Source organism: Condylostylus longicornis, unplaced genomic scaffold (genome assembly GCF_029603195.1).
Source record: "Condylostylus longicornis isolate FDR11 unplaced genomic scaffold, ASM2960319v2 ptg000044l, whole genome shotgun sequence".
In the NCBI taxonomy this organism is placed as follows: Eukaryota; Metazoa; Arthropoda; class Insecta; order Diptera; family Dolichopodidae; genus Condylostylus; species Condylostylus longicornis.
This window is the reverse complement of record NW_026578013.1, coordinates 11,025,858-11,045,917: the sequence shown is the minus strand read 5'-3', so window position 1 is coordinate 11,045,917 and position 20,060 is coordinate 11,025,858. Positions and strand designations below refer to the sequence as shown.

Genomic DNA, 20,060 nt, shown 5'->3' with positions numbered 1-20,060 from the left:
GCACAATTTTTTGACCAAATAAAAAACTGTTTACATTTTTTTTATTTATGCACATATATACATACATACATATTTATGTGCTTACTAATATTCAACACCTTAACAGTAAATTGCTAATTGATAACTTTTTGGCATTGAAATTCCTAAAATAACAAAAAAGAATATAGGTGCAAGCGAAAAATCTTTAATTAAAAGGAACGCAAAAAAAAAAAAATAAGCAAAACAAAAAAAATACGATATATAAAATCAAATCTTCCACAGTTCCATTGTCTTATCATGTTATTAACAGAAAAGCTATTAGAAGCTAAAGAACTTAACAAGAGTTATAAAACAAATAAATTTTAAGTGCACAAATGTGAATTCTGTTATTTGCCAACACATAAGAAACACAACAGAGTTAAAAAAAACATGGAAGAGGAAAATGTGTTATAAAAATCTTGTTACTTGTATCTATACGAATTAATCAAGAAAAGATCATCCATTACTTTAAAATTTAACATTAGTACCTACCACTTTTGATCAAATTAAAATAAATCGTATATATGAAAATTTAAAACTGATCAGTGGTATTAAAATATGAGAAATAGAAGGGCCAATAATTTTTTTATTTAAAATCATTTTAAAGTAATTTAAGGAAAGGAGGAAGCTACAAGACTTACACAAAATTTATAATTCTTATTATCTCTCTTATTTAGTGTCATTTATATATATAATTCACAGCTATTTTGCCTTGGAGGGAATCAAATAACACTGCTTTCTTACTTCTTTATCAAAATCTAATTAAACTTTAAAATTTTCTATTTTGTAACCATAATTCTATTAATAAATTGTATTCGCTACACGGCAACTCCGTTGAGACTGAAGTTTTAAAAGTTTACACAATATATCGTTTAATCATTAGAAATCTATATCTTTCAAAATAATTCACCCAAAAGTTGAAAATTTCCACTATTTATGCGACTGTATAAGATCTATCGGATAGAAGCACAAATGTAATATAAATCGCCTTCTGATCGATAAGTGCACGCTTCTGTTTTAATAAAATAAGAAAATCAACCACCTAATTCAGTGTCAACATTTAATTACTGAAATCAAAAATTTGGAATCTAATTCTTTCTTCACGAAAATTTGCTGAATATTGGCGAAATTTGTATCTAGTTCACTATTTTTGTTAAATAAAAAATCACACTACGGTTCAAAGTTCTTAGTTTTTCCTCCACAATTTCATTCCAATTCTATACGTCAAACATTTTTTGATATTTTTGTTTCGTTTTTTAAAGAATTTTTTGTCCGTCATGCATGGAATGTAAAATATTTTGCACAATATATTTCTTCCTTCACTTAACCAAAAATAATAATAAAAAAAAATTTACTGAGCTGCTATAAGTGCTCCTGTCCTAAATTTGAATCAATATTATTAGAGATGTTGTGTACATTAGTAACAAATTAACACTCGTTCAAAATCTTTGGATTATATTCTGTTTAATTAAATCGGCTATTCATCTATTCGTATACAGGTTTCTTTTCATTCTTCTTCAATTTAATTTATTTGTTTTTGGTGGATTGCCACTTTACCAGTTGATTCTGTAAAAGAGCAAAAATAAAAATGAAAAATTACGATAAAAAATAAACATCACTTTTATTTGTTAAGATTAATTCACACACCGCTTTTTCTTTAGAATCACTTGATCTATGAGTAACCAAAATTAATTTTACTTGAAATTTTTTTAGTTTTAAATTATAAATGAAAAAGGGTTTTCTAAAAATTGCGTAATGTAAAGAAATATTGAGGAAACTGTGATCGAGAATTTTCTATACTTTAAACATTTAAATTTTATTTCTGTCAGAACAATAAACTACTTCCAACGATTGCATTTGAAATATTTTAATATTCGGTTTTAATTTTCGAATTATTCTAGAATTACCTACCAAATTGTAATTTCTTATATGCTTATCTCCTCGTCCACGCAATTGGCTTTTATGATAAGGGCCCCATTTATGTTGTTATTTGAAATATCACTTTAAAAATTCAAAATTTATGTTAAGTTCCACAATTTTGTCAACTTTCACTTGCTTTTATTCACAAATTAAGCATTTTTTAATTTTTATCATTATTTAAATGCTAAAATATCATAATTTTTTCTTGTTACTCTAGTTAATCTGGGATGGCAAAATATCATGATTTCAATTCGAACCAAATCAGACACCAAAAAGATACCATAAGTCGAATGCGTATTAATTTATTGCACCTAGTCGATTAATATACAATTGCAAGTGCAGCAGAGAATATCAAAAATTTTCTGTTATATGGAAGTGGCGTTACCATGCGTTGGCATCAAATTGACTTTTTGGTCAAAATGTTTTTTTGTTAACTTGGGAAAATATGGGAAAAAGTGTAAAAAATCCGAATCTTGGAAAACTTCACTACCATTGAAAATCTTATTAGTTTTGCACAAAAAATATGACTAAATGAGAAAAAATAGAGCTGACCTTGTCAACTCTGTGATACCCGTACGAACTTGTTATCCTATGTGCGAATAAATATGCCATAAATAACTATGGGACAGACTATGACTTTACACATCGGCCCTACTAATATATTCGCTTGTGTGAAATATCAATATTACAGCTTTTATAGTTTCTGAAATATAGCCAAACAACTTCTGAAGTTGTATGGCAGGCACCAGAACCTGTACCCCGATCATGTCCATGTAGGGGTATAAAAACTTTCATTTTAAAAATAAATTTTCACTTCTGGTAGCGATACTATGAATTTTAACATTGATAACAAGAAACCAATAAAGTTCGCCGCATGAAATTTGGCAGTCATGTGTCTCAGAACAGGTCACATATATATTAAAAATTTTCGTGGAATATCTTGCGAGGTTTAGATAGCTGCTATATGAGCTTGAAATTTAATTGTCACAGTTTAGGTGTAGTGTATTATTCAGTCGGCCTTTGACTTGTTTTATCTAATAATTTATTTCATTGCACTTTTTGATATTTGTCAAAGAAATTCAAACTTTCATACGTAATACAAGAATAGCCCATGCGCTTCTTTCCATAATAAAACCAAAAATCAGTGTTACATTCCATACAAACACACTTGCAAATAAATCCCAAATCAATAAAAAAACAAAAAAAATATTTCATATTAACACAAAACAAGTATGTGTACAAGTACCTCGATGATATAAGAGAGAGGGAGTATAAAAATCTGAGTTAAAAAAGAACAAAAATTAATTGAAAGCCTTCTTATTTCATTTTAGTGTTACTACCATCAGTACTTGTATGTGCACATTTCCGAGCTCATATTATTTGTTTCTTGATTTCAAAAAAAAAAAATTCCAAGTTAAAAGTTTATCATTATCACATTATCTTATATTTTGATGGAACCTTACGTGCATTTTTATGTTGTGCTACCATTATACTTTAAAAATATTTTCGAACGTAATTCACTTGTCTTATCCTTCGGGATTATATTTATATATAAACGAACATTCATATATTTTTGTATGTATACTATGAATTGAGTCAAATAATGTAGAATTAGTTATGGGTTGATCTTTTTTGACCAGGTTAAAAGAGTTAAAAATAAAAAAAGAGTCTACCCATATTAATTAAATTAATTTTTTTTTTCTCAAAATTACTGAACATAAAGGGAGAAGGGGAGAGAAGAAAAGTAACGGAGATGGTAATTTAAAACGAAAACTAAATATAGAAGAAGAAGAAGAAGAAGTAGAAGAAGGTGTGTTAGAAAATGAGGAAGAGGATTTCAGTAGGTTACAATTAACCAACTTTAAGGTGGATTTTACTGAATTTCATTTTTTTTGTTTTCAATTTAACTTGGTAGTTTGATTACAAGTTTGTTAGTATAATTTTCCTATACTATTTTTATATAATTTAGTATTGGGTACTTGTTGTATATTAACATTATTATTATTATTATTAAGGGGAATAATAAGTGAATATAGTTAACTTAAGATTGGAGCTTCTTTAATGTTTAATATACATTATTGTTAAATATTAAAAATTCAATGATGGTGCGCATTGGTGAATGATATTAAAGGTAAAGAATTGCTGCTTGCTAATGGGTTTTTTTCTCATTCTGTCTTTCTATTTGAAATAGTGAAAATTCAAATGTGCAAATATTGATCTAAACTAGAAGATAATAAATTTATTATTGTTTTTTTCTTTAATTTGGTAGTCCCATTATATTCCGAAGTGTTTTTTCGGATTAAAGTTAATTTTATTAAAAAGAAGTCGATGAAAAGTCTATAATAGTTTCTTATAGTGATCTGTGTTATCATTAAGAGAAATCTTTTTGATGATTACTAAGTACCAAGGTATTTTGTAAAGCTTTTAAAATGCAAAAAGAAATTCCCATTTTTTTTTTTTTGCTTGCCTTCCAATATTAATTTTTTTTTTTTTATTTAGATGCGCTCTGTTGTAGTTTTCCCATTTGTTTCTTTACTTTTAAAATTGTGGTATCGACCGACTATATAGTGCTATTGATGAAAATGATATAGGAATATTAATTAATGGTCAGGATGAATAATCAAAATATACAAACACTTACACATTCATTCTATTTGTATTTATTGATTCGGTGGTAAAAGGCTTGTTTTTTCTTTTCTTTTTCATATATTTAAATTAAATTTAGATGAGGTACCATTCCTTGTGTTTTTTTTTCTTATTAACGGTTAAGTAATACTAGTAGTTTTTAGCGGCAAATTTTTATAGATTTTCTATTTAGATTAAATCTAAATAAAATTATATTAAATTTAAGAATAAAGTATGTATAGAAAAAAAAATGGGAAAAAAGTGTATGGATAATCTTCGATGGCGGGCGGTTTTTAAAACATATTTTCGCAACTTAACAAGTTATAATAAGGAGGAGTAAGAAAAATAAAGAAAAAAATCATTAAAACAGAAAAAAAATAATTATTCTTGAAAACTTAAAGATATTTTTCTTCCATAAAAATTTCGAAAATTATTCAATAAAAAACTGAAGCGTTTGCGTTCTGCGTGGTAATTTTGATTTTTGACAATTACAAATTAATAATTATCGCAAAATATGATGATTATAAGGTAATGATTTCCTGTAAGGTTAACCTAAATATTTAAAAATTATGTATGTAATTACAGAATTCAATTCAGAAGAGAGGTGTTTCAACGAATACCATTTCTTGATTGCCAAAAACTTCAAATTATTCTTTGGCAGCTGTTTAAGATGTGTTAGGGTATAAAACTTAATTCGTCTGTTCTTTCGTTAATTCGTCTATGACATATAGACACCAAAACCATTTCTTAGATATAAACAACCACAGGGACATAGAATATAAAATTCACATTAATATTATTGTATACTTATCTGATGAATTCAATATGCATCCAACTGCACAAGTTTTCATCTGAACCTAGAAATTAAAGTATACATATTTGTATATAAGTATGTATATTTGATTTATATCAAATAAAAGAAATTTCAATTAACCTATTGAATATATTGCAATGTCTACCTGTCATTAATATTTCTCCAACGCCGTCAGTCATTCGTTGGTTTCTTCATCCGCATGTCTTCATTGAGCTTTATGTTTTTTTTTTTGTTTTTTATGTGTTGTATAATTTTTTGTCATTTTTGTTCCATCATTTTACAATTTTTAGAAAAAAAAGCACGCAAAACCACACATTTCGCTTTCTTCACTTGTTTACTTTGCATAAACAAAATTTGACACATTGCAGACACACAAATAAATTCGTTTAATTCGGTTTCGGTAAAATGGGTCATGTTACTATTGCCATTACCATAATTTGCCCTTATGGCTTATGATTATTTCAATTTTACTTCTGACGGTTCGAAACACTAAGTCGAAAAATCGCAAGTGCATTATATGCTTTGATTTTGGGGCTATTGTACTAAAATTTAACTCTTTCCGATGTATTAGACATCTTTTTTTTTCTTTAGAAGGCACGTAAAATTGTAACATTAAAAAATATTGCTAGATGTCATTCTAATCATACACCCGATTTGTTCAATTATGTAAAAAATAACTGTGAATTCCAAGAAATTATTTGAATTTTCCTCTTTTGTATTATTTACGAAAAATCAAATTTGCAATGTCTGAACAAAGAACCAAATCAATAGTTTTCTTAAAAAAGGATAAGAACTGATAAAATTGAAAACGACACCTATATGCATTTTCCAAATACACAAAAAAAGAAAGAAAATTCAAGAATATTTTTTTTTTCTTTTTGGTTTTTAAAGTTAATGGTGTTTTAATTTTGCCGCAAAAACATATAAATAATTAAAATAAAAAAAGTTTGGAGGCGAAAGTGGCAGCGGCATCTTCATTCACAATAATATTATTTCAATATAGTTGAAGTGAATTTGAAATTTTAGACAGCTTTAAAGTTTTTATCAGTTTAATTAAATTACTTACGTAGCCGTAACCATAAAAATGTGTTATGTGAAAATTTTTTCTTTACAGATGAATCAATGTAAGAATTTTTGGTATGTAAACGCAGTTTTAAGTCATCATTAATGAATATAGAAAATTTTCGAATCTTGTATATTTGAAATTTTTTAAATTTATTAAAATATTCATTAAAGGTTTTAAAAAAAAATTAAATAATTGTGTTTACAGTATTAAATGGCATTAGAAATTGGCACCAATGCGTAAGCAATGCTAAAAAAATGTATTGTATTTAAATGCTAAAAAATGGAATTGGAATACTATTTGTGTATTTTAGTGAATTCATTAAATTTGTGATAACATTTTAATTACCTTTTAAATTATTAAAATATAAGGAAATCATTTATGGAAAAAAATTACTTATACTTCATTTTAAGACTATGAACTTGAAATATTCATTGATAATGCCTTGATTTTAAAATTCGGGATTAACTGAAGCCTGAAAATTTTGAGTCAAAAACATTATAAGGAATATATTCGTGTGAGTGAGGTTTACTATCCCAATAAAGTTGGACTTTTAAAAAATTCATTTGTGTGTTGCAATGCGCTGGAAAAGACAATTAAAGTATTTTCAATTTTTGACGTTGACACTCAAATCGACATTATAAAAAGTGTTATTAATGTTATTATGATTTTCTTTAAAATCGCCAATTTTCTACACCAAAATTCAATACAAAAAATCCAAAATCGGTGCTATGTCAATTTAAATGTTCACTTACGAATAGTGGCAATATCATGAAAATTTTGGCAAAAACCATTCAGAATTTGTGATTGTTTGATTTCCTTTACGTTTCGAAAACACATTTTCGCAACATCAAAGTTTATGTTTTTTTTTCACAATTGGGAACATTGCTTTTGACTAATTTGCTGATACTAACTTGTGAAATTGTTGATACTAAGCATGTTAGCGGGCCCAGACCTCCCGCGCTTCCGCCTCGGTATAATGTTGAGATTATAAACTAATGAATTAATACAAGCTAACGCAAGAGTGTGCTTATTTTGATAAATTTCTGCATTGTGCGCATTTATTCCTCAAGACTCAAATTATCTTAGCTACCTAGAACTAAATAAATTTTTACTAAAATAATTATTATAATGCCTTGCATCGAGTACAGCAAACGATAATCATCTATTTTATTTTTTACAGCGTTTCAAATTTCATTATAAAATCTATTTTAATTAATTGCTCAATTAATTTTTACATTTTAATTTAAAATTATTTTACTTAACAATAAAGGCCTTAAACTCTAATTTTAATTATTTTTTCTACTTCTAATTTTTCATAAATATTAGTGGATAATAATTGTTGAAACCAATTAAGAATTATTAAAATTTATATAAAATGATTTAATGTAATAGTTTTTTTAAGAAACTACATATTTTAAAACTGAACTTATAAAGCCGAATAACTGCGAACAGCATTTAAAATATTTTTTATTTATAAAACCACCTATTTAATTGAAATTCTTTATTATTCAAGCGCAATGCGAGTATTGCACCTCAACTAAAGTGCAATAAGTAAAAATTAAAAAAAAAATCGGGTGAAAAACTACAACAGAGCGTAAAAGACATAAGTAAACGCTTTTCTCAATTGTAAACAGAGGTAATGTGAGATGAGAAAAAAAGAGAAGCAAAAATGAGAAAAAAAATGAAAAAAAAGATTTATTGATATTAAAAGAGAAAACATTGTTTTTATTTTTGTTTTATTTTTTATTTTGCATAAATACTGGCGTTATCATAAAATTTTATCTTTTCCTTTTCAATTACATGTGTACATCTTTTGGTGTGTAAGCTTTGATAATGTTCTACTGATCATGTATGTACCTGTGCTCTCCTCTCTGAAATAGTATATCTTTTGATTATGTTTGTATGATTATGTGATTTTTGCATAACTATTTTTCAAATGTTTTTTTTTTTGCTTTCACATTTTCCTTTGTTTGTTGCATAAAAATTTTTTATCAGTTTATAGTGTGTGTCTCTGTGTATAGTGCAAAAAATGAAAAATAAAAATAAAGAAAGAAAAAAGATGAAAATAAAAAATGTAAACGTAGAAAAATTGTTGACAAATTTAGTGTTGACTTGTTGATAGCTTCTGATCGTTTAAACAATGATAATACGGATATTTCAACATAAAAACTTCTGCTATAAATATTAGAATAATAAATGATGAAATAAAGTAGATTGATAGTTGATTTTAATGTAAATTAGATTTTATGATTATTTTAGTTTGAGTATTTGAATGGTGTAGCATTTTATTTTTATTTTGGAGTGTTTTAATGAAAAATATTTATTTTTTTTTATCAAAATTTTGAATTCAATATGAGCTGCAAATGTAGCCAATCTCTAATTCTTAATCTCATTTACAAACTAAGGTTTAAAGACTAAAGTTTAAAGACAATTATATGGGAAATTCCTACAGGAACAAAAATATTATTTCTGAAACTTAAAATGCCCTTTCAAATTTTATGCTATAAAGTTCTAAAATAGTACGAAAATCTGAGTATGTCTAGTAAATCTGTATAAATTTTTGGTTCCTTTTTAAAAGCTTTTCCTTTCTTTTTTAAAAAAATATAGGTTTTCTTAAGGCTAACAGTTTAATGTTGTAATTAAGAAGAAAAGACCAATATTCTAATCGGATTCCTAGATATAAATCTAGATGCCAGCCACAGTGGTTATAGCATTCTTATACTGTAAAATGTAGATTTACTTAAGATGCCCCATTATATTTAATGATGCATCGTATACTCATAATTTTCCTAAAAATTTAAGTTGACTGATTCACTTAAAGCATTGATAATACCAGATTGTTAAGGTACAGTAAGAAAATTTCCCCTATTCACTTTATAAGCTTCCGCTTCTTTTTTTTTTCTTGGACATAGAAAATTAGTTTAAAAATTGTTTTGTCTGCTAATAGTTCGCCTGCCATTGAAATTTCATGCGACACCTTTTTACATAACTTAAAAAATTTTATATTGATTAATTATAATTACTATATTGCGGAAAAGGTTTTAAATATTTTAGACAAACAGTTTGATATTTGAAAACAATGCAAGTATTTTTTCTTTTCATTCATAACTTCGAAAATAAATCAAACAAATTTCGAAAACAATAAGTTTAACTATACGCTACTACAGTGAATAATATTTAAAATAAGTTTTAGAACAGTCAAATCACTTTAAATTAGTTGATTATTTTTAGAAGAGCTTGCAATTTTGTTAGCCAAACATTTAACATCCTAACAGCAAAAACATAATTAATTCAAAATTTTCGTTTTTGCCCGTTTCCCATTTTAAATTAAAAATTTTTAATTAAAGTTACTAAAAATGCAAAATAAAAAAAAAATTTTTTTTATTATTTTTATATTCTCTGACCATAGTTGAAAAGAGAAAATATGCGGGTGGGTCGCTTAATTAAAATTACGTCTTATGGCTACTCAAAAAATCAGCTAGCAAAAAAAAATAAAAAAAAGTCATAAACAACATCCATCGTCGTCAGCATTATCATTATTTTAATATCTCAAGGTTTAAGAATGCGAAAGAGTAACTATCGATCGTTTGAGTGTTTTGAAAAAGTTCGGAAAAAAAATGTTGAAAACAAAAGATATGCGCAGTATTGGGGAACCTCTTTTTGATTCGTTCTTTTTCATTGCTGTTGCTGGTATTTTGCTTTTATTTTTGTTTTTATTTCAATTTCCATAAATCTACAATAAATTTTGGTTTTTAATTTTTTTTTGGTTTTTTTTAGTTAAGGAACGGTCGTTCTTTTTTTGTTATCATTATTATTAAATCAAAAATATTCCGCGGGGTTTCAAAGAACTTTAGTTCGTTTTATTTTTTTCTCCTTCTTTTTTTCTGATTTTCGTTTTTGTTGATAAATTACCGTATTTTTTGTATTATATCGGGGTATTGAAAAATAAAAATCAATTCATAATTAAGGAGAATCGATATAAAGTGTAATAATATTAGAAAAGAACGAAAAAAAAGCAGCAAAAATAAACGTGTGCACTGTGCGCCGTTCTTGTCGATAAATCTTGGATTGGAAGTACAAAAACAAAGCACAGAAAAAAAAGGCAGTGATTTTTTTTTTTATCTGTAACCATTTTTGAAGTTCAATAATTTCGATGACAGTAAATTGTATAAAAGGTTAAGTTCTTGCTGTTAGCGATTTGCTAGTACAATAATACTACGCCATCTATACAATATAGTTTTTATAAGTGCTATACAATATGGTTACTATGTTATATGTGTCTATTTACATTATTATTACATATGTATGTATGTATATATACAGTATACATATTGATTTCTTGTTATATAAAAGAGTTAAATAACCTCCATATTGTGTTTTTGTTTTTGTGTTGGGGTGATAGATTCAAAAAGATTAAAATAATTTGTTACTGTTAGGTGTTTAAACTAATTTTTATGCTGAATTTTATTTTAATTTTTGTTTTCTTGTTTAGTGATTATAATAACAGTAATAATAACAAGAACATTAATAGCGCATAGTAGTAAAATTAATTGTTATGATAATATAGGGGTACCCATGTTTTGATGTATGTATAGATTATGTTATAGAAAATAATTATTATAATGATGCTAATGATAAGAAACCTGGTGATTACAACTAATTAACAGTTAAAGTTAATAAGTGATTTATATTAAAATAGAAATTTAAATGGAAAGAACATGAGTTAGTAATAATAAAGTAATATTTTTTCGAGTTCGGCTGTACTGGAGTGTGATAAAATATTATTTATATACTATGTACGAACAAGCGATGTATACTTATATTATGCAAATTATAAATTATATTTAACTAATTGCAATAATAGATACCTATACAGATTTGTCTTAAAGTCAGAATACAAGCTTCCACTATCTGTAAAAAAATGTTAGATTAGTACAATGTATAAATTGTGAGTAAATAATGATTAAAAAGAAATTTATTGACTTTTTTTTTAATAATTTTGAATTTGCACTTGAATATTTCTGAAACTTAAAAAGTCGTCGACATAAATGAATATGTCACCATTGTGTATTACCCAATTTTATATTATTCAACAATCATATTTCCTAATTTATTAATAAAAATGTAAAAATTAAACGATTAATTCGAGAAAAAGGGTCCAAAAAGAAAAATATAACCAAGTGTTTTTTGTTCGTCTGGAGGCAATCCATCAATCTGCTCCCGGAGTTCAATCGGGTCTGGGACAGCATGTATAATTATTGTTTTGTATATAAAAATTGTAAACGACAGTGAAAAATTTTAGTTAAATATTTTAAGCTGCAGGCAATATTTAATTTTTCTATAAAAGAGTTGCAGAGAAAGTTTTAAAGAAATTTCAATACAAAATTATTTAGAATTATCAATAAAATTGTTAACAATTGAGGAAATAATGCCTATAAAAATTGCAATATAAATAATAATGAGAAATAAATAAAAAAAAAAAGTAATTGCTAAAATAAGGACGTACAAAGGTTTCCAAATTTAATTTTTCATTTACAATTGTTGAAACTTGGATTCCTCTTTAATAAATTACAGTAAAAGTATAGCAGAGTTTCTTTGAGAAATTTCTGCTCTATATAATTTTATGTTTACCTTTAATCAGATCAAATTTCTTTTAAAATTAAAAGCAGAGTAAATAATTCTTAGTTTTTAAATGAATATCTAAAAAATTTTAGAAAATAAAACAATATAAAAATTAATTTTTATGGTAAAATTATAGAATCTTGGAATATAAACTACTCGTATAATATTTGAGGTCAAAAAACTAATTTTGAAAACATAAAATTAGTATTAATAAATTGTGTATAGATAATAATGACCATAAAACATCATTAGAATAAAATAAATATAACATTAATATTAAAATTATAATAAATACAATAATAAATCTAATAATAAAATTCATAAAAAAAAAATTGTTAATTTCATATTATTACCATCATATAGGCATTATTATAACCACCAACATTTATATTATTACTATTTTATTACACTCATATATGTTCGCATGTGTGTACATATGTAAAATCTATTGATTTATAAATTCACATGTCATTTTCAAATCATCTTCTGCCATAACTCACCTGGATGTATCACAATATGCAGCATTATACCTGTTTCCTTTTATTTTTTTCAAAACTCCGACAAATTTTATGATCTAAATTTTATTTCGTATTAGTATTGTTGTTACCAATAATACAATCATTTGGGAATTATTTTTTTTGATTTTGTTTTTTCATATTTGTATATGAATTTTTGATAGACTGAAATAAATCAATCGATACATTTTATCAGCAAATTAAGAACAATTTCATAAAAGATTGGAAAATCGTAAATTTTAGTATTCATATGTTGTAAAATCGATAAGTGGTTCTCAAATATTTTGCTGTATTTCATATGAGCATTTTTTGTAAAGCATGTGTTGAAGTTAAAGAAATATCAAATAAAATTGAATCAAACTTTTAACAAGTTACCCAAAGTTTCCCTTTAACAAATGAAAATACAGTTTTTAGAAACAATCTATTACGTTAGATATTTAAATTGTATACCAAAGTATATTAAATGATTGCATACATTTAGGTTCAGGCAAAAAAAAATTAATAAGGCGTTAACATAATGGTGAAATCAAGGGGTAAATGCGTGATTTAAGATAAATGGCGACATGAATTTACCGTTCGCTTTTTGTATTTATAGAAATTTGCAAGCAAGCAGCAATAAGGTGAAATTTCGGGAATACATATACGAAAATTGAAATTTTACAAATTTTGAGAGGCGAAAACTTGGATGTAGTGGATATATATGGTATGCTCATAAAATTTACTGTCACATTTTTCAAAAGTAAAATGGCGACAATTAATTTTTCCTGATGGGTTGTAGACAGCAATCAGTTGATTTTTATTTTTCTTATAATTCTTACAGCAAATTAAATTTTGACATAAAGTTCTTGCTCCATCAGATAATTTCTGTATAATATATAAACAGCTATCTTTGTCGTACAATTTAATCTTTGACTTTGTCGTATATGTTAAAGGAATTTTTTATAATTTATTGGTATAACAAAATTGTATTGAGTATTTGTAATTGATTTTATTAGAAAAATATTTTTAATAAATTTTCAAATCAACAAGTTCTTGTAGAACAAAACAATAAGAAATTATAAAAACTTAATGAAACGTATTTTAAACACGTATTTGTATTATCATGATTCATGAGTCTTAACAATGTTTCTAAAATTTCTCATAAATAATACATGAGAGTATAAATTGCAAGAGAGGCAATGGATGAGTGACATAATATTTAATACTAATAGATCTTATTAATCGTATGTACATGGGTATATTATTAATGTAATTATCAATTTATGTAATATTATCTTCAAAATCTTGTAAAATGATAAAAACAGAATAAGATTCAAGTGTCTTTGCAACAATCGTTTCAAGAGGGAGCTTTGTGGTATTCAAAATTAAAACACATTTAAGATTGAGAGCCTGTGGGAGATGTAACTTATTTTATTACAAGCATATGTAATAATTTGAACAAAAAAAAATAAATAATCAATATATACAGATATAAAAAACACAATAATATAATTAGCATGATTATTAAAATAAATGAGAAAAAATCCCATATAAAACGAATCAAAATTGTCATCAGATGATTCGAGCGACAACCAGCGGACAAACTATTAAATCAATAAAGTTTATTTATGTTTTTTTATTAAAAAAAATTAATTTTGTATTTTTATAAAATTTTTAAATGAAAATCAATAGAAAATTTTTATTTTATGATCAATTTTATTAACTTTTCTAATAAAAATGAAATTTAAAATGATTAGAAAAACATTTAAAACATTTTATTATTCCCGTTATTACAAAGAGGAAATATTAGAAATTAAATTTGAAGAGAAAATCTGAGAAAAAATCGGAAATATTTATAAAAAGCTAGAAACGCAGATTTTAATGCGAGCGTTTTGTAGGGGCATTTTTTTTTTTTAAATTTTAATAGTTTTAAGGTACGTTTTTGACGTGTACAACAACATGGGCCTAAAAGTTTAATTGTTTTTTTTTTATTTCTTGATTACAAAAATTGTACTTTTGTATTTTTCTTAATGAGCAGATTACTTTTTTTTGTTTAATCAGAATTTTGTACTCTTTATTAAATTTAGGAGTTTTGTTTTTTAATGCGATTGCCTTTTTATCATCTGCTTGGTTTTAAGTGCGTTGTTACGTTTTATACAAAAGAAGCCGTTAGATCTTAAATCTCAACATTAATTCGTTAATACATCTAACAATGACCCTACCGATTAACAAAAGAATAACCATTTAGTAACTGAACTTAAACGTAAATTTCGTTTACTAATTTTGAAGTATGAAATTCTAACAATATTTTTACATTATGATTGCACATTAACATTTGTAAAATTTGAATTTTTAGCACCTTACATTTTCGAAACTGCAAGCTTTTCCAAATTTCTATAAATGCAGAAAGCTATCGATAAATGACATGTCATTAAAAAATATAATTATTTTTCTTAACCAACGTAATTAACCCTATAAATCGAGCATTATGTTAAAGCCTCTTCTAATTTTTTTTTTGCCTCATCCTTAATATATGCAATATTTGAAACATTTGCGTATATGAATGAAAGTAATTTTAATGACGTAGTAGGTACATAGATTGTTTTAAGAAGGGAAAAGTGCTACATTACAAACCAGTGGTTTGACCCAACTTTATATTATTATTTATAAATATTGGATAACTAGCTGTGCCAAAGTTCTTTTATATTTTCCATAATTGAAACAATCCGCTTTTGCAAGATAGAATTGATGTTACTAAAATTTTGTTAAATAAAATGTTTTTCTATTCACGAATAGTTGAATAATTCTTTTGACTTAAACCTTAATTAAAAGAGCATTTAATTCGAATGTGATTTTGTGCTGCTAACGTGAGGTGAAACGTAAATCTCCTTAACATTCATAGACATAAAAATATTAATAATTCCAAATTTTCTTTCATTTTTCCATAAAAAATCTTAAACAAAAAATATATTTGCATTCTTCCGAGAACAAAAAAGAACCAAAAGTTGCAACAAGTCACCCACAAAATCCTTTTAAAAATTCACGTTGGTGTAAAGTGAATGAACTGAAATAATTATTTTTTTTATTGTGGAGTTAAACGCAATCTAAATTTTAATAAAAGCATTTTGTAGGCGTGAATATAATTTTTTATATGAATCCTTTTATGGAATTTTAATTGGTTATCGAGATTATTACAAAAAAAAGACAGCATGACGTTTCACCTTTTTTAATATTTTAAACGATATGAATAAAATTTACTTGCTCATAATTGTAATTAATATACGCAGGTAGATTTTAGGATTTTTCATTTTTTATAAAAATTTAAAAAAGAGAAGTATATACGGACGCTTTTAATTTTGATTTTTATTTTAGAATAATTTATTTATCAGATTTATAATAAAAAGGACAATAACTGATGCATTCAATTGGTTTAGAATTACTCCACAATGAAAAGAAGTTTCATTTTTGCTCTTAGCTTTTCTATTACAAGTTTCCGGCTGCTACAAAGACCAATATTACGTGTTCATATTTAGATGAATGCTATTATGCAGTTTCTTTTTCATTTCCATGCTAGAGTAATGAGAATTTTTAAATATGAATCAACTATTTCAATATTGTTTAAATAAACTTTAAAACGTAAACTTTCAAGTTTAATTTAATTCACTGAATTGTAAAAGTCTTTGAGGAGAGCGGGGTCTTTTAACGATAAATTCGAATTTATTTTCGATTATGATTTTCTTAAGAAGTTTGCATCTCACATTTGGTATCACACTCGTTTTTGTAGCCCTTTATTAAAATCTCCAATACGATTTCTCCTTTTTTTCAATACTCTATAAAAAATTTTGAATTACAGACCCCGATTTTCATTTATGAAAGCAAATCGAGTAAATTTTGTGTTTAATCATTTACAATTTTAAAAAAAAGTGAGATTTATAAACAATAAAAAATCAATTCTTCTCATATAAAAATTAATTTGTAAAAATATTTAGGGGTATTGAATCAATTCTTTCTCGTCCATTGAATAAAAAAGTGGAATACAATCTATGTGTACATTATTGTTTGTTCTTGCGTCTGCGTTTATGCAATTTCTCAAAAGCTCAGGACATATAAGCTTTAAAAATTATCTATAAGCTAATTTAATCTTTAATCAATCTACACATAATAAATTTCAATGTAGAATGAAAATGTTAGAAAATTTGGTAGCACAGAAAAATTTTTATATATTTATTTATTTTACTGCACCCTGGTGAAGGGTATATATATGAACTTTTTAACAATTTGAAGGAGGCATTTGCGGTATTAATATGTAAATACTCTTACTCAGTTATAGAACGTCTCTTAACATATTTAAGGGACGTTCTATAACGTCGTAATATATTTTTACCTCCGTCCGTCTGTCCATCCGTTCATCATTCCCAACATTCAGAAAATGTTTCATTTCTGAAAGTATAGCTAGCTGCATAAACTTAAACTTGGACATATGTTTAATTTAAATTTCTATGCGTCTTAAGTGCTGAAAGATAGTAAAACATTCAAATTGACGGGTTGTCGTAGTTAAGCCAGAGAACAATTATTTTGAATAAATTACAAATTAAAAATTTACTAAATACTTAGAAACGTTTAAAAATAAAGTAATTGAAATAAAACTTATGGCGTTGAAATTGGTAAATGGCTTATGAAATTTTTTTGCAACAATTTCCGAAAAAAATATGTCTTATTAAATTCAGACCTATATGCAATATTAAGTATGTAACATTATATAATATGTATGTGTACATGCATTCTAATTATTCTTAAAGATAGACAAAAGATGTTGTAATTTTTGGACATTCTTACTTGCCATAAGATTGTATGCTTTCTAATTTCTCGCAATATTATGTAATATATTTAAACGAAACGTTTTGTATAGGAAATATAGTAATTAAAAACAAAAAATAAATTATGTAACAAACTGAGTATGCATACATACATTTTTATCTTATGTACGTGTACATACAAAAAACCATAAACGAATGTAGATTTACAATTACTTGACATTGTTCCAAAATGAACATAAATCAATTTTAATTGCATTGGCATCATAAAACATCGCTTAGACACTTATTATAATCCGTTGAAATTTGCTGAAATTTAGGATTGCTTATTTTGTACTTGAGAAATTGTTTTTACAATTTTTTCGCGCTTTTCTGAAATGTTTGCGGTTATACTTTGTGTTAATTTTGTTTTTGGTTTTGACATTTTTAATATTTTTAACATTGAAAATTATTCAAAATGAATTATTGTGATAATTACTGTTTGTTATATGTTTGCTCTCTTAAGATTTCCTTAGCCCGAATAGCTAGTGTTTTAATCAAATAGTAAACGTCAATTTTAAGTGTGTTTGTGTAAATAAACTAAAGAACAAAAGAGATAATTCGGTTGTTTTTAAATAATAATCTTTATCCGTTAAATTTATGGTATCAAAATTATAAATTAAAAAATTGTAAATTAGCTAAAAAACTTTAAGAAGAGTTTTGAAGCATAATTAAAGCGAAACGGAATTTAAAATTAGTAGCCGTTAAAGTATGAAACATTGCATACGTAACGGAAAGAATACGGGAAAACGTTTGATCTATAACATTCTAAATGTTAAAATTAAATATTGTAATTGATCGGAATAAGAAACTACACATTGTGAAATTACAGATGATGAATTAATTGTTAAACCAAGAATTTTTTTTATATCTTTAAATTATAAGCTTTGTGTTATATCGTAATTTTTATAGTTTAAAGTTGTCCTACCCAGTCACTATTTAAAAAATTAACTTGAACTAAATTTGTGTAAATTTCTCAATAAGCGAAAAGCTACGGGTAACCTTAAAATAATTTTGTACAAAAGCATCTTATTGGCTGAAATTTTTTTTATTTTGTAAATTATATCAAATTAAATTGGAAAAGGTATAAACAATACGTTTAAAAGTGATGAAGAGGTGCTTTCTTTAATGGAAATCCATTATTAGTGAAATTAGTTTTCATATTCTAAACATCATGGAAATTCACCTTTGAAGAGAAGAATTTATTTTACTTTACACTAACTTTGAAAATTTTGCTCTTTCAGTGCGCTTTTACCCATATAAGCCAAACAAACAATCTTTAAGGATGACTTCGATTCTATCAGTGAATATTTTTGCATTTATTGATTGTGTGCATGCCCCGTACAATATGCAAAATTACGAATAATGATTGATTGTGTATTTGATAATGTTACATGCTTCTTAAAAATTTTGTAGTTTAGTTGTTCCTCGATATCCTTGGATACAAATATACAGGATTTTATACTTACGTTAAAAAGGTTTCACGATCTTGAATAGGTATACTTTCTCAAAACATCTTCAACCGGATCATGTCAAACAATGGTATTAAAAATAAGGCAACTCTTATTAGCTGGTGTTTGATAATATTTATGTATTTATGACCTTTGCAGATTACGACCTTTGTAAATTTCTGGGAAAGTGTCACTCATACGTCTTTCAGACTGGATATGAATGCATTTTTTATATAAATTTTTTTTTTCGAATATATTTTTAGAAGTTCGGTATTAATCCAAAATGAGTTTACAATTCTAATTACCTAGTAACCTGTTCATATGAACGTATGTTAGGAATGACATATAAACGTATGTTAGGAGGGTACAATAAATTTTCATTACTGTTTATAACACTAAATTATAATGGTCTGAGATATAGATTCAATTAAGTATATATTTTTGATCAGCGTCGAATTATGAGTAGATTTAATCATGTCTGTCCGACTGTCTGTCGATTCTTCCCTCACAGCGATATATTTGGTCGTGTATTTTGGAATCTATTGAAATGCTGTCAGTGCGGAAATTTTTCATAAACGAATATGGTAATACGACCATTATTTTCAATAAAATTTCTTTGAGACTTTGAGACCCAGCACTTAAAATCATTCATTCGTACGGGTATCACAAAGTTGACATGGTCAATTTTATTTGTCCTCGTTTCTTTACTAAGTTTTTGTTGATTTGTTTTAAGTTGATTTCGAAATTTATGTACAAATTATGAATATTTGTTATTTTAAAATAATAAATTTAATTTTCGAAACTTTTCGATTCGAAAAACGCCATGTAATTCGATAATTGATCTTTAAAACAATGAAGTGAACTATTACATAACACAACGCATGAAAAATTTTAAATTAGTACAGGATCATTTATCTAGTTCTTAATTAAAAATGTTACATATTTTAAAATTTATTAAATGAAACTTATACATTTATTATGTATTTATGTATGTATGTAAGCGTGTCATAACAAAGATCACTCTTCCTGCATTTTTACCCCATCATAACCTTTCGCATGATTATCAAGTAACAATAATAAACGAAAATTTTTACCTATACAAATATCAAGTATATTGAACCTGTTCAACTTAAAATTGACTTTTTATTTAGCTTAAAAACTTTCCGTAATCCGATAGGTTAGATTTTACAACAAAAA

The 20,060-nt window shown here is 25.7% G+C and overlaps 1 protein-coding gene across 1 annotated transcript in view; it reads left to right on the top strand.

Moving 5' to 3' along the window:
- LOC129610427 (phospholipase A1 VesT1.02-like) overlaps nt 1-20,060 on the top strand; it is a 128,995-nt gene that overhangs the window by 51,607 nt on the left and 57,328 nt on the right. Inside the window, exon 4 of the mRNA XM_055522996.1 lies at nt 3,662-3,778. Coding sequence (XP_055378971.1) covers nt 3,662-3,778 — 117 coding nt within the window. The remainder of the gene's footprint in view (nt 1-3,661; nt 3,779-20,060) is intronic.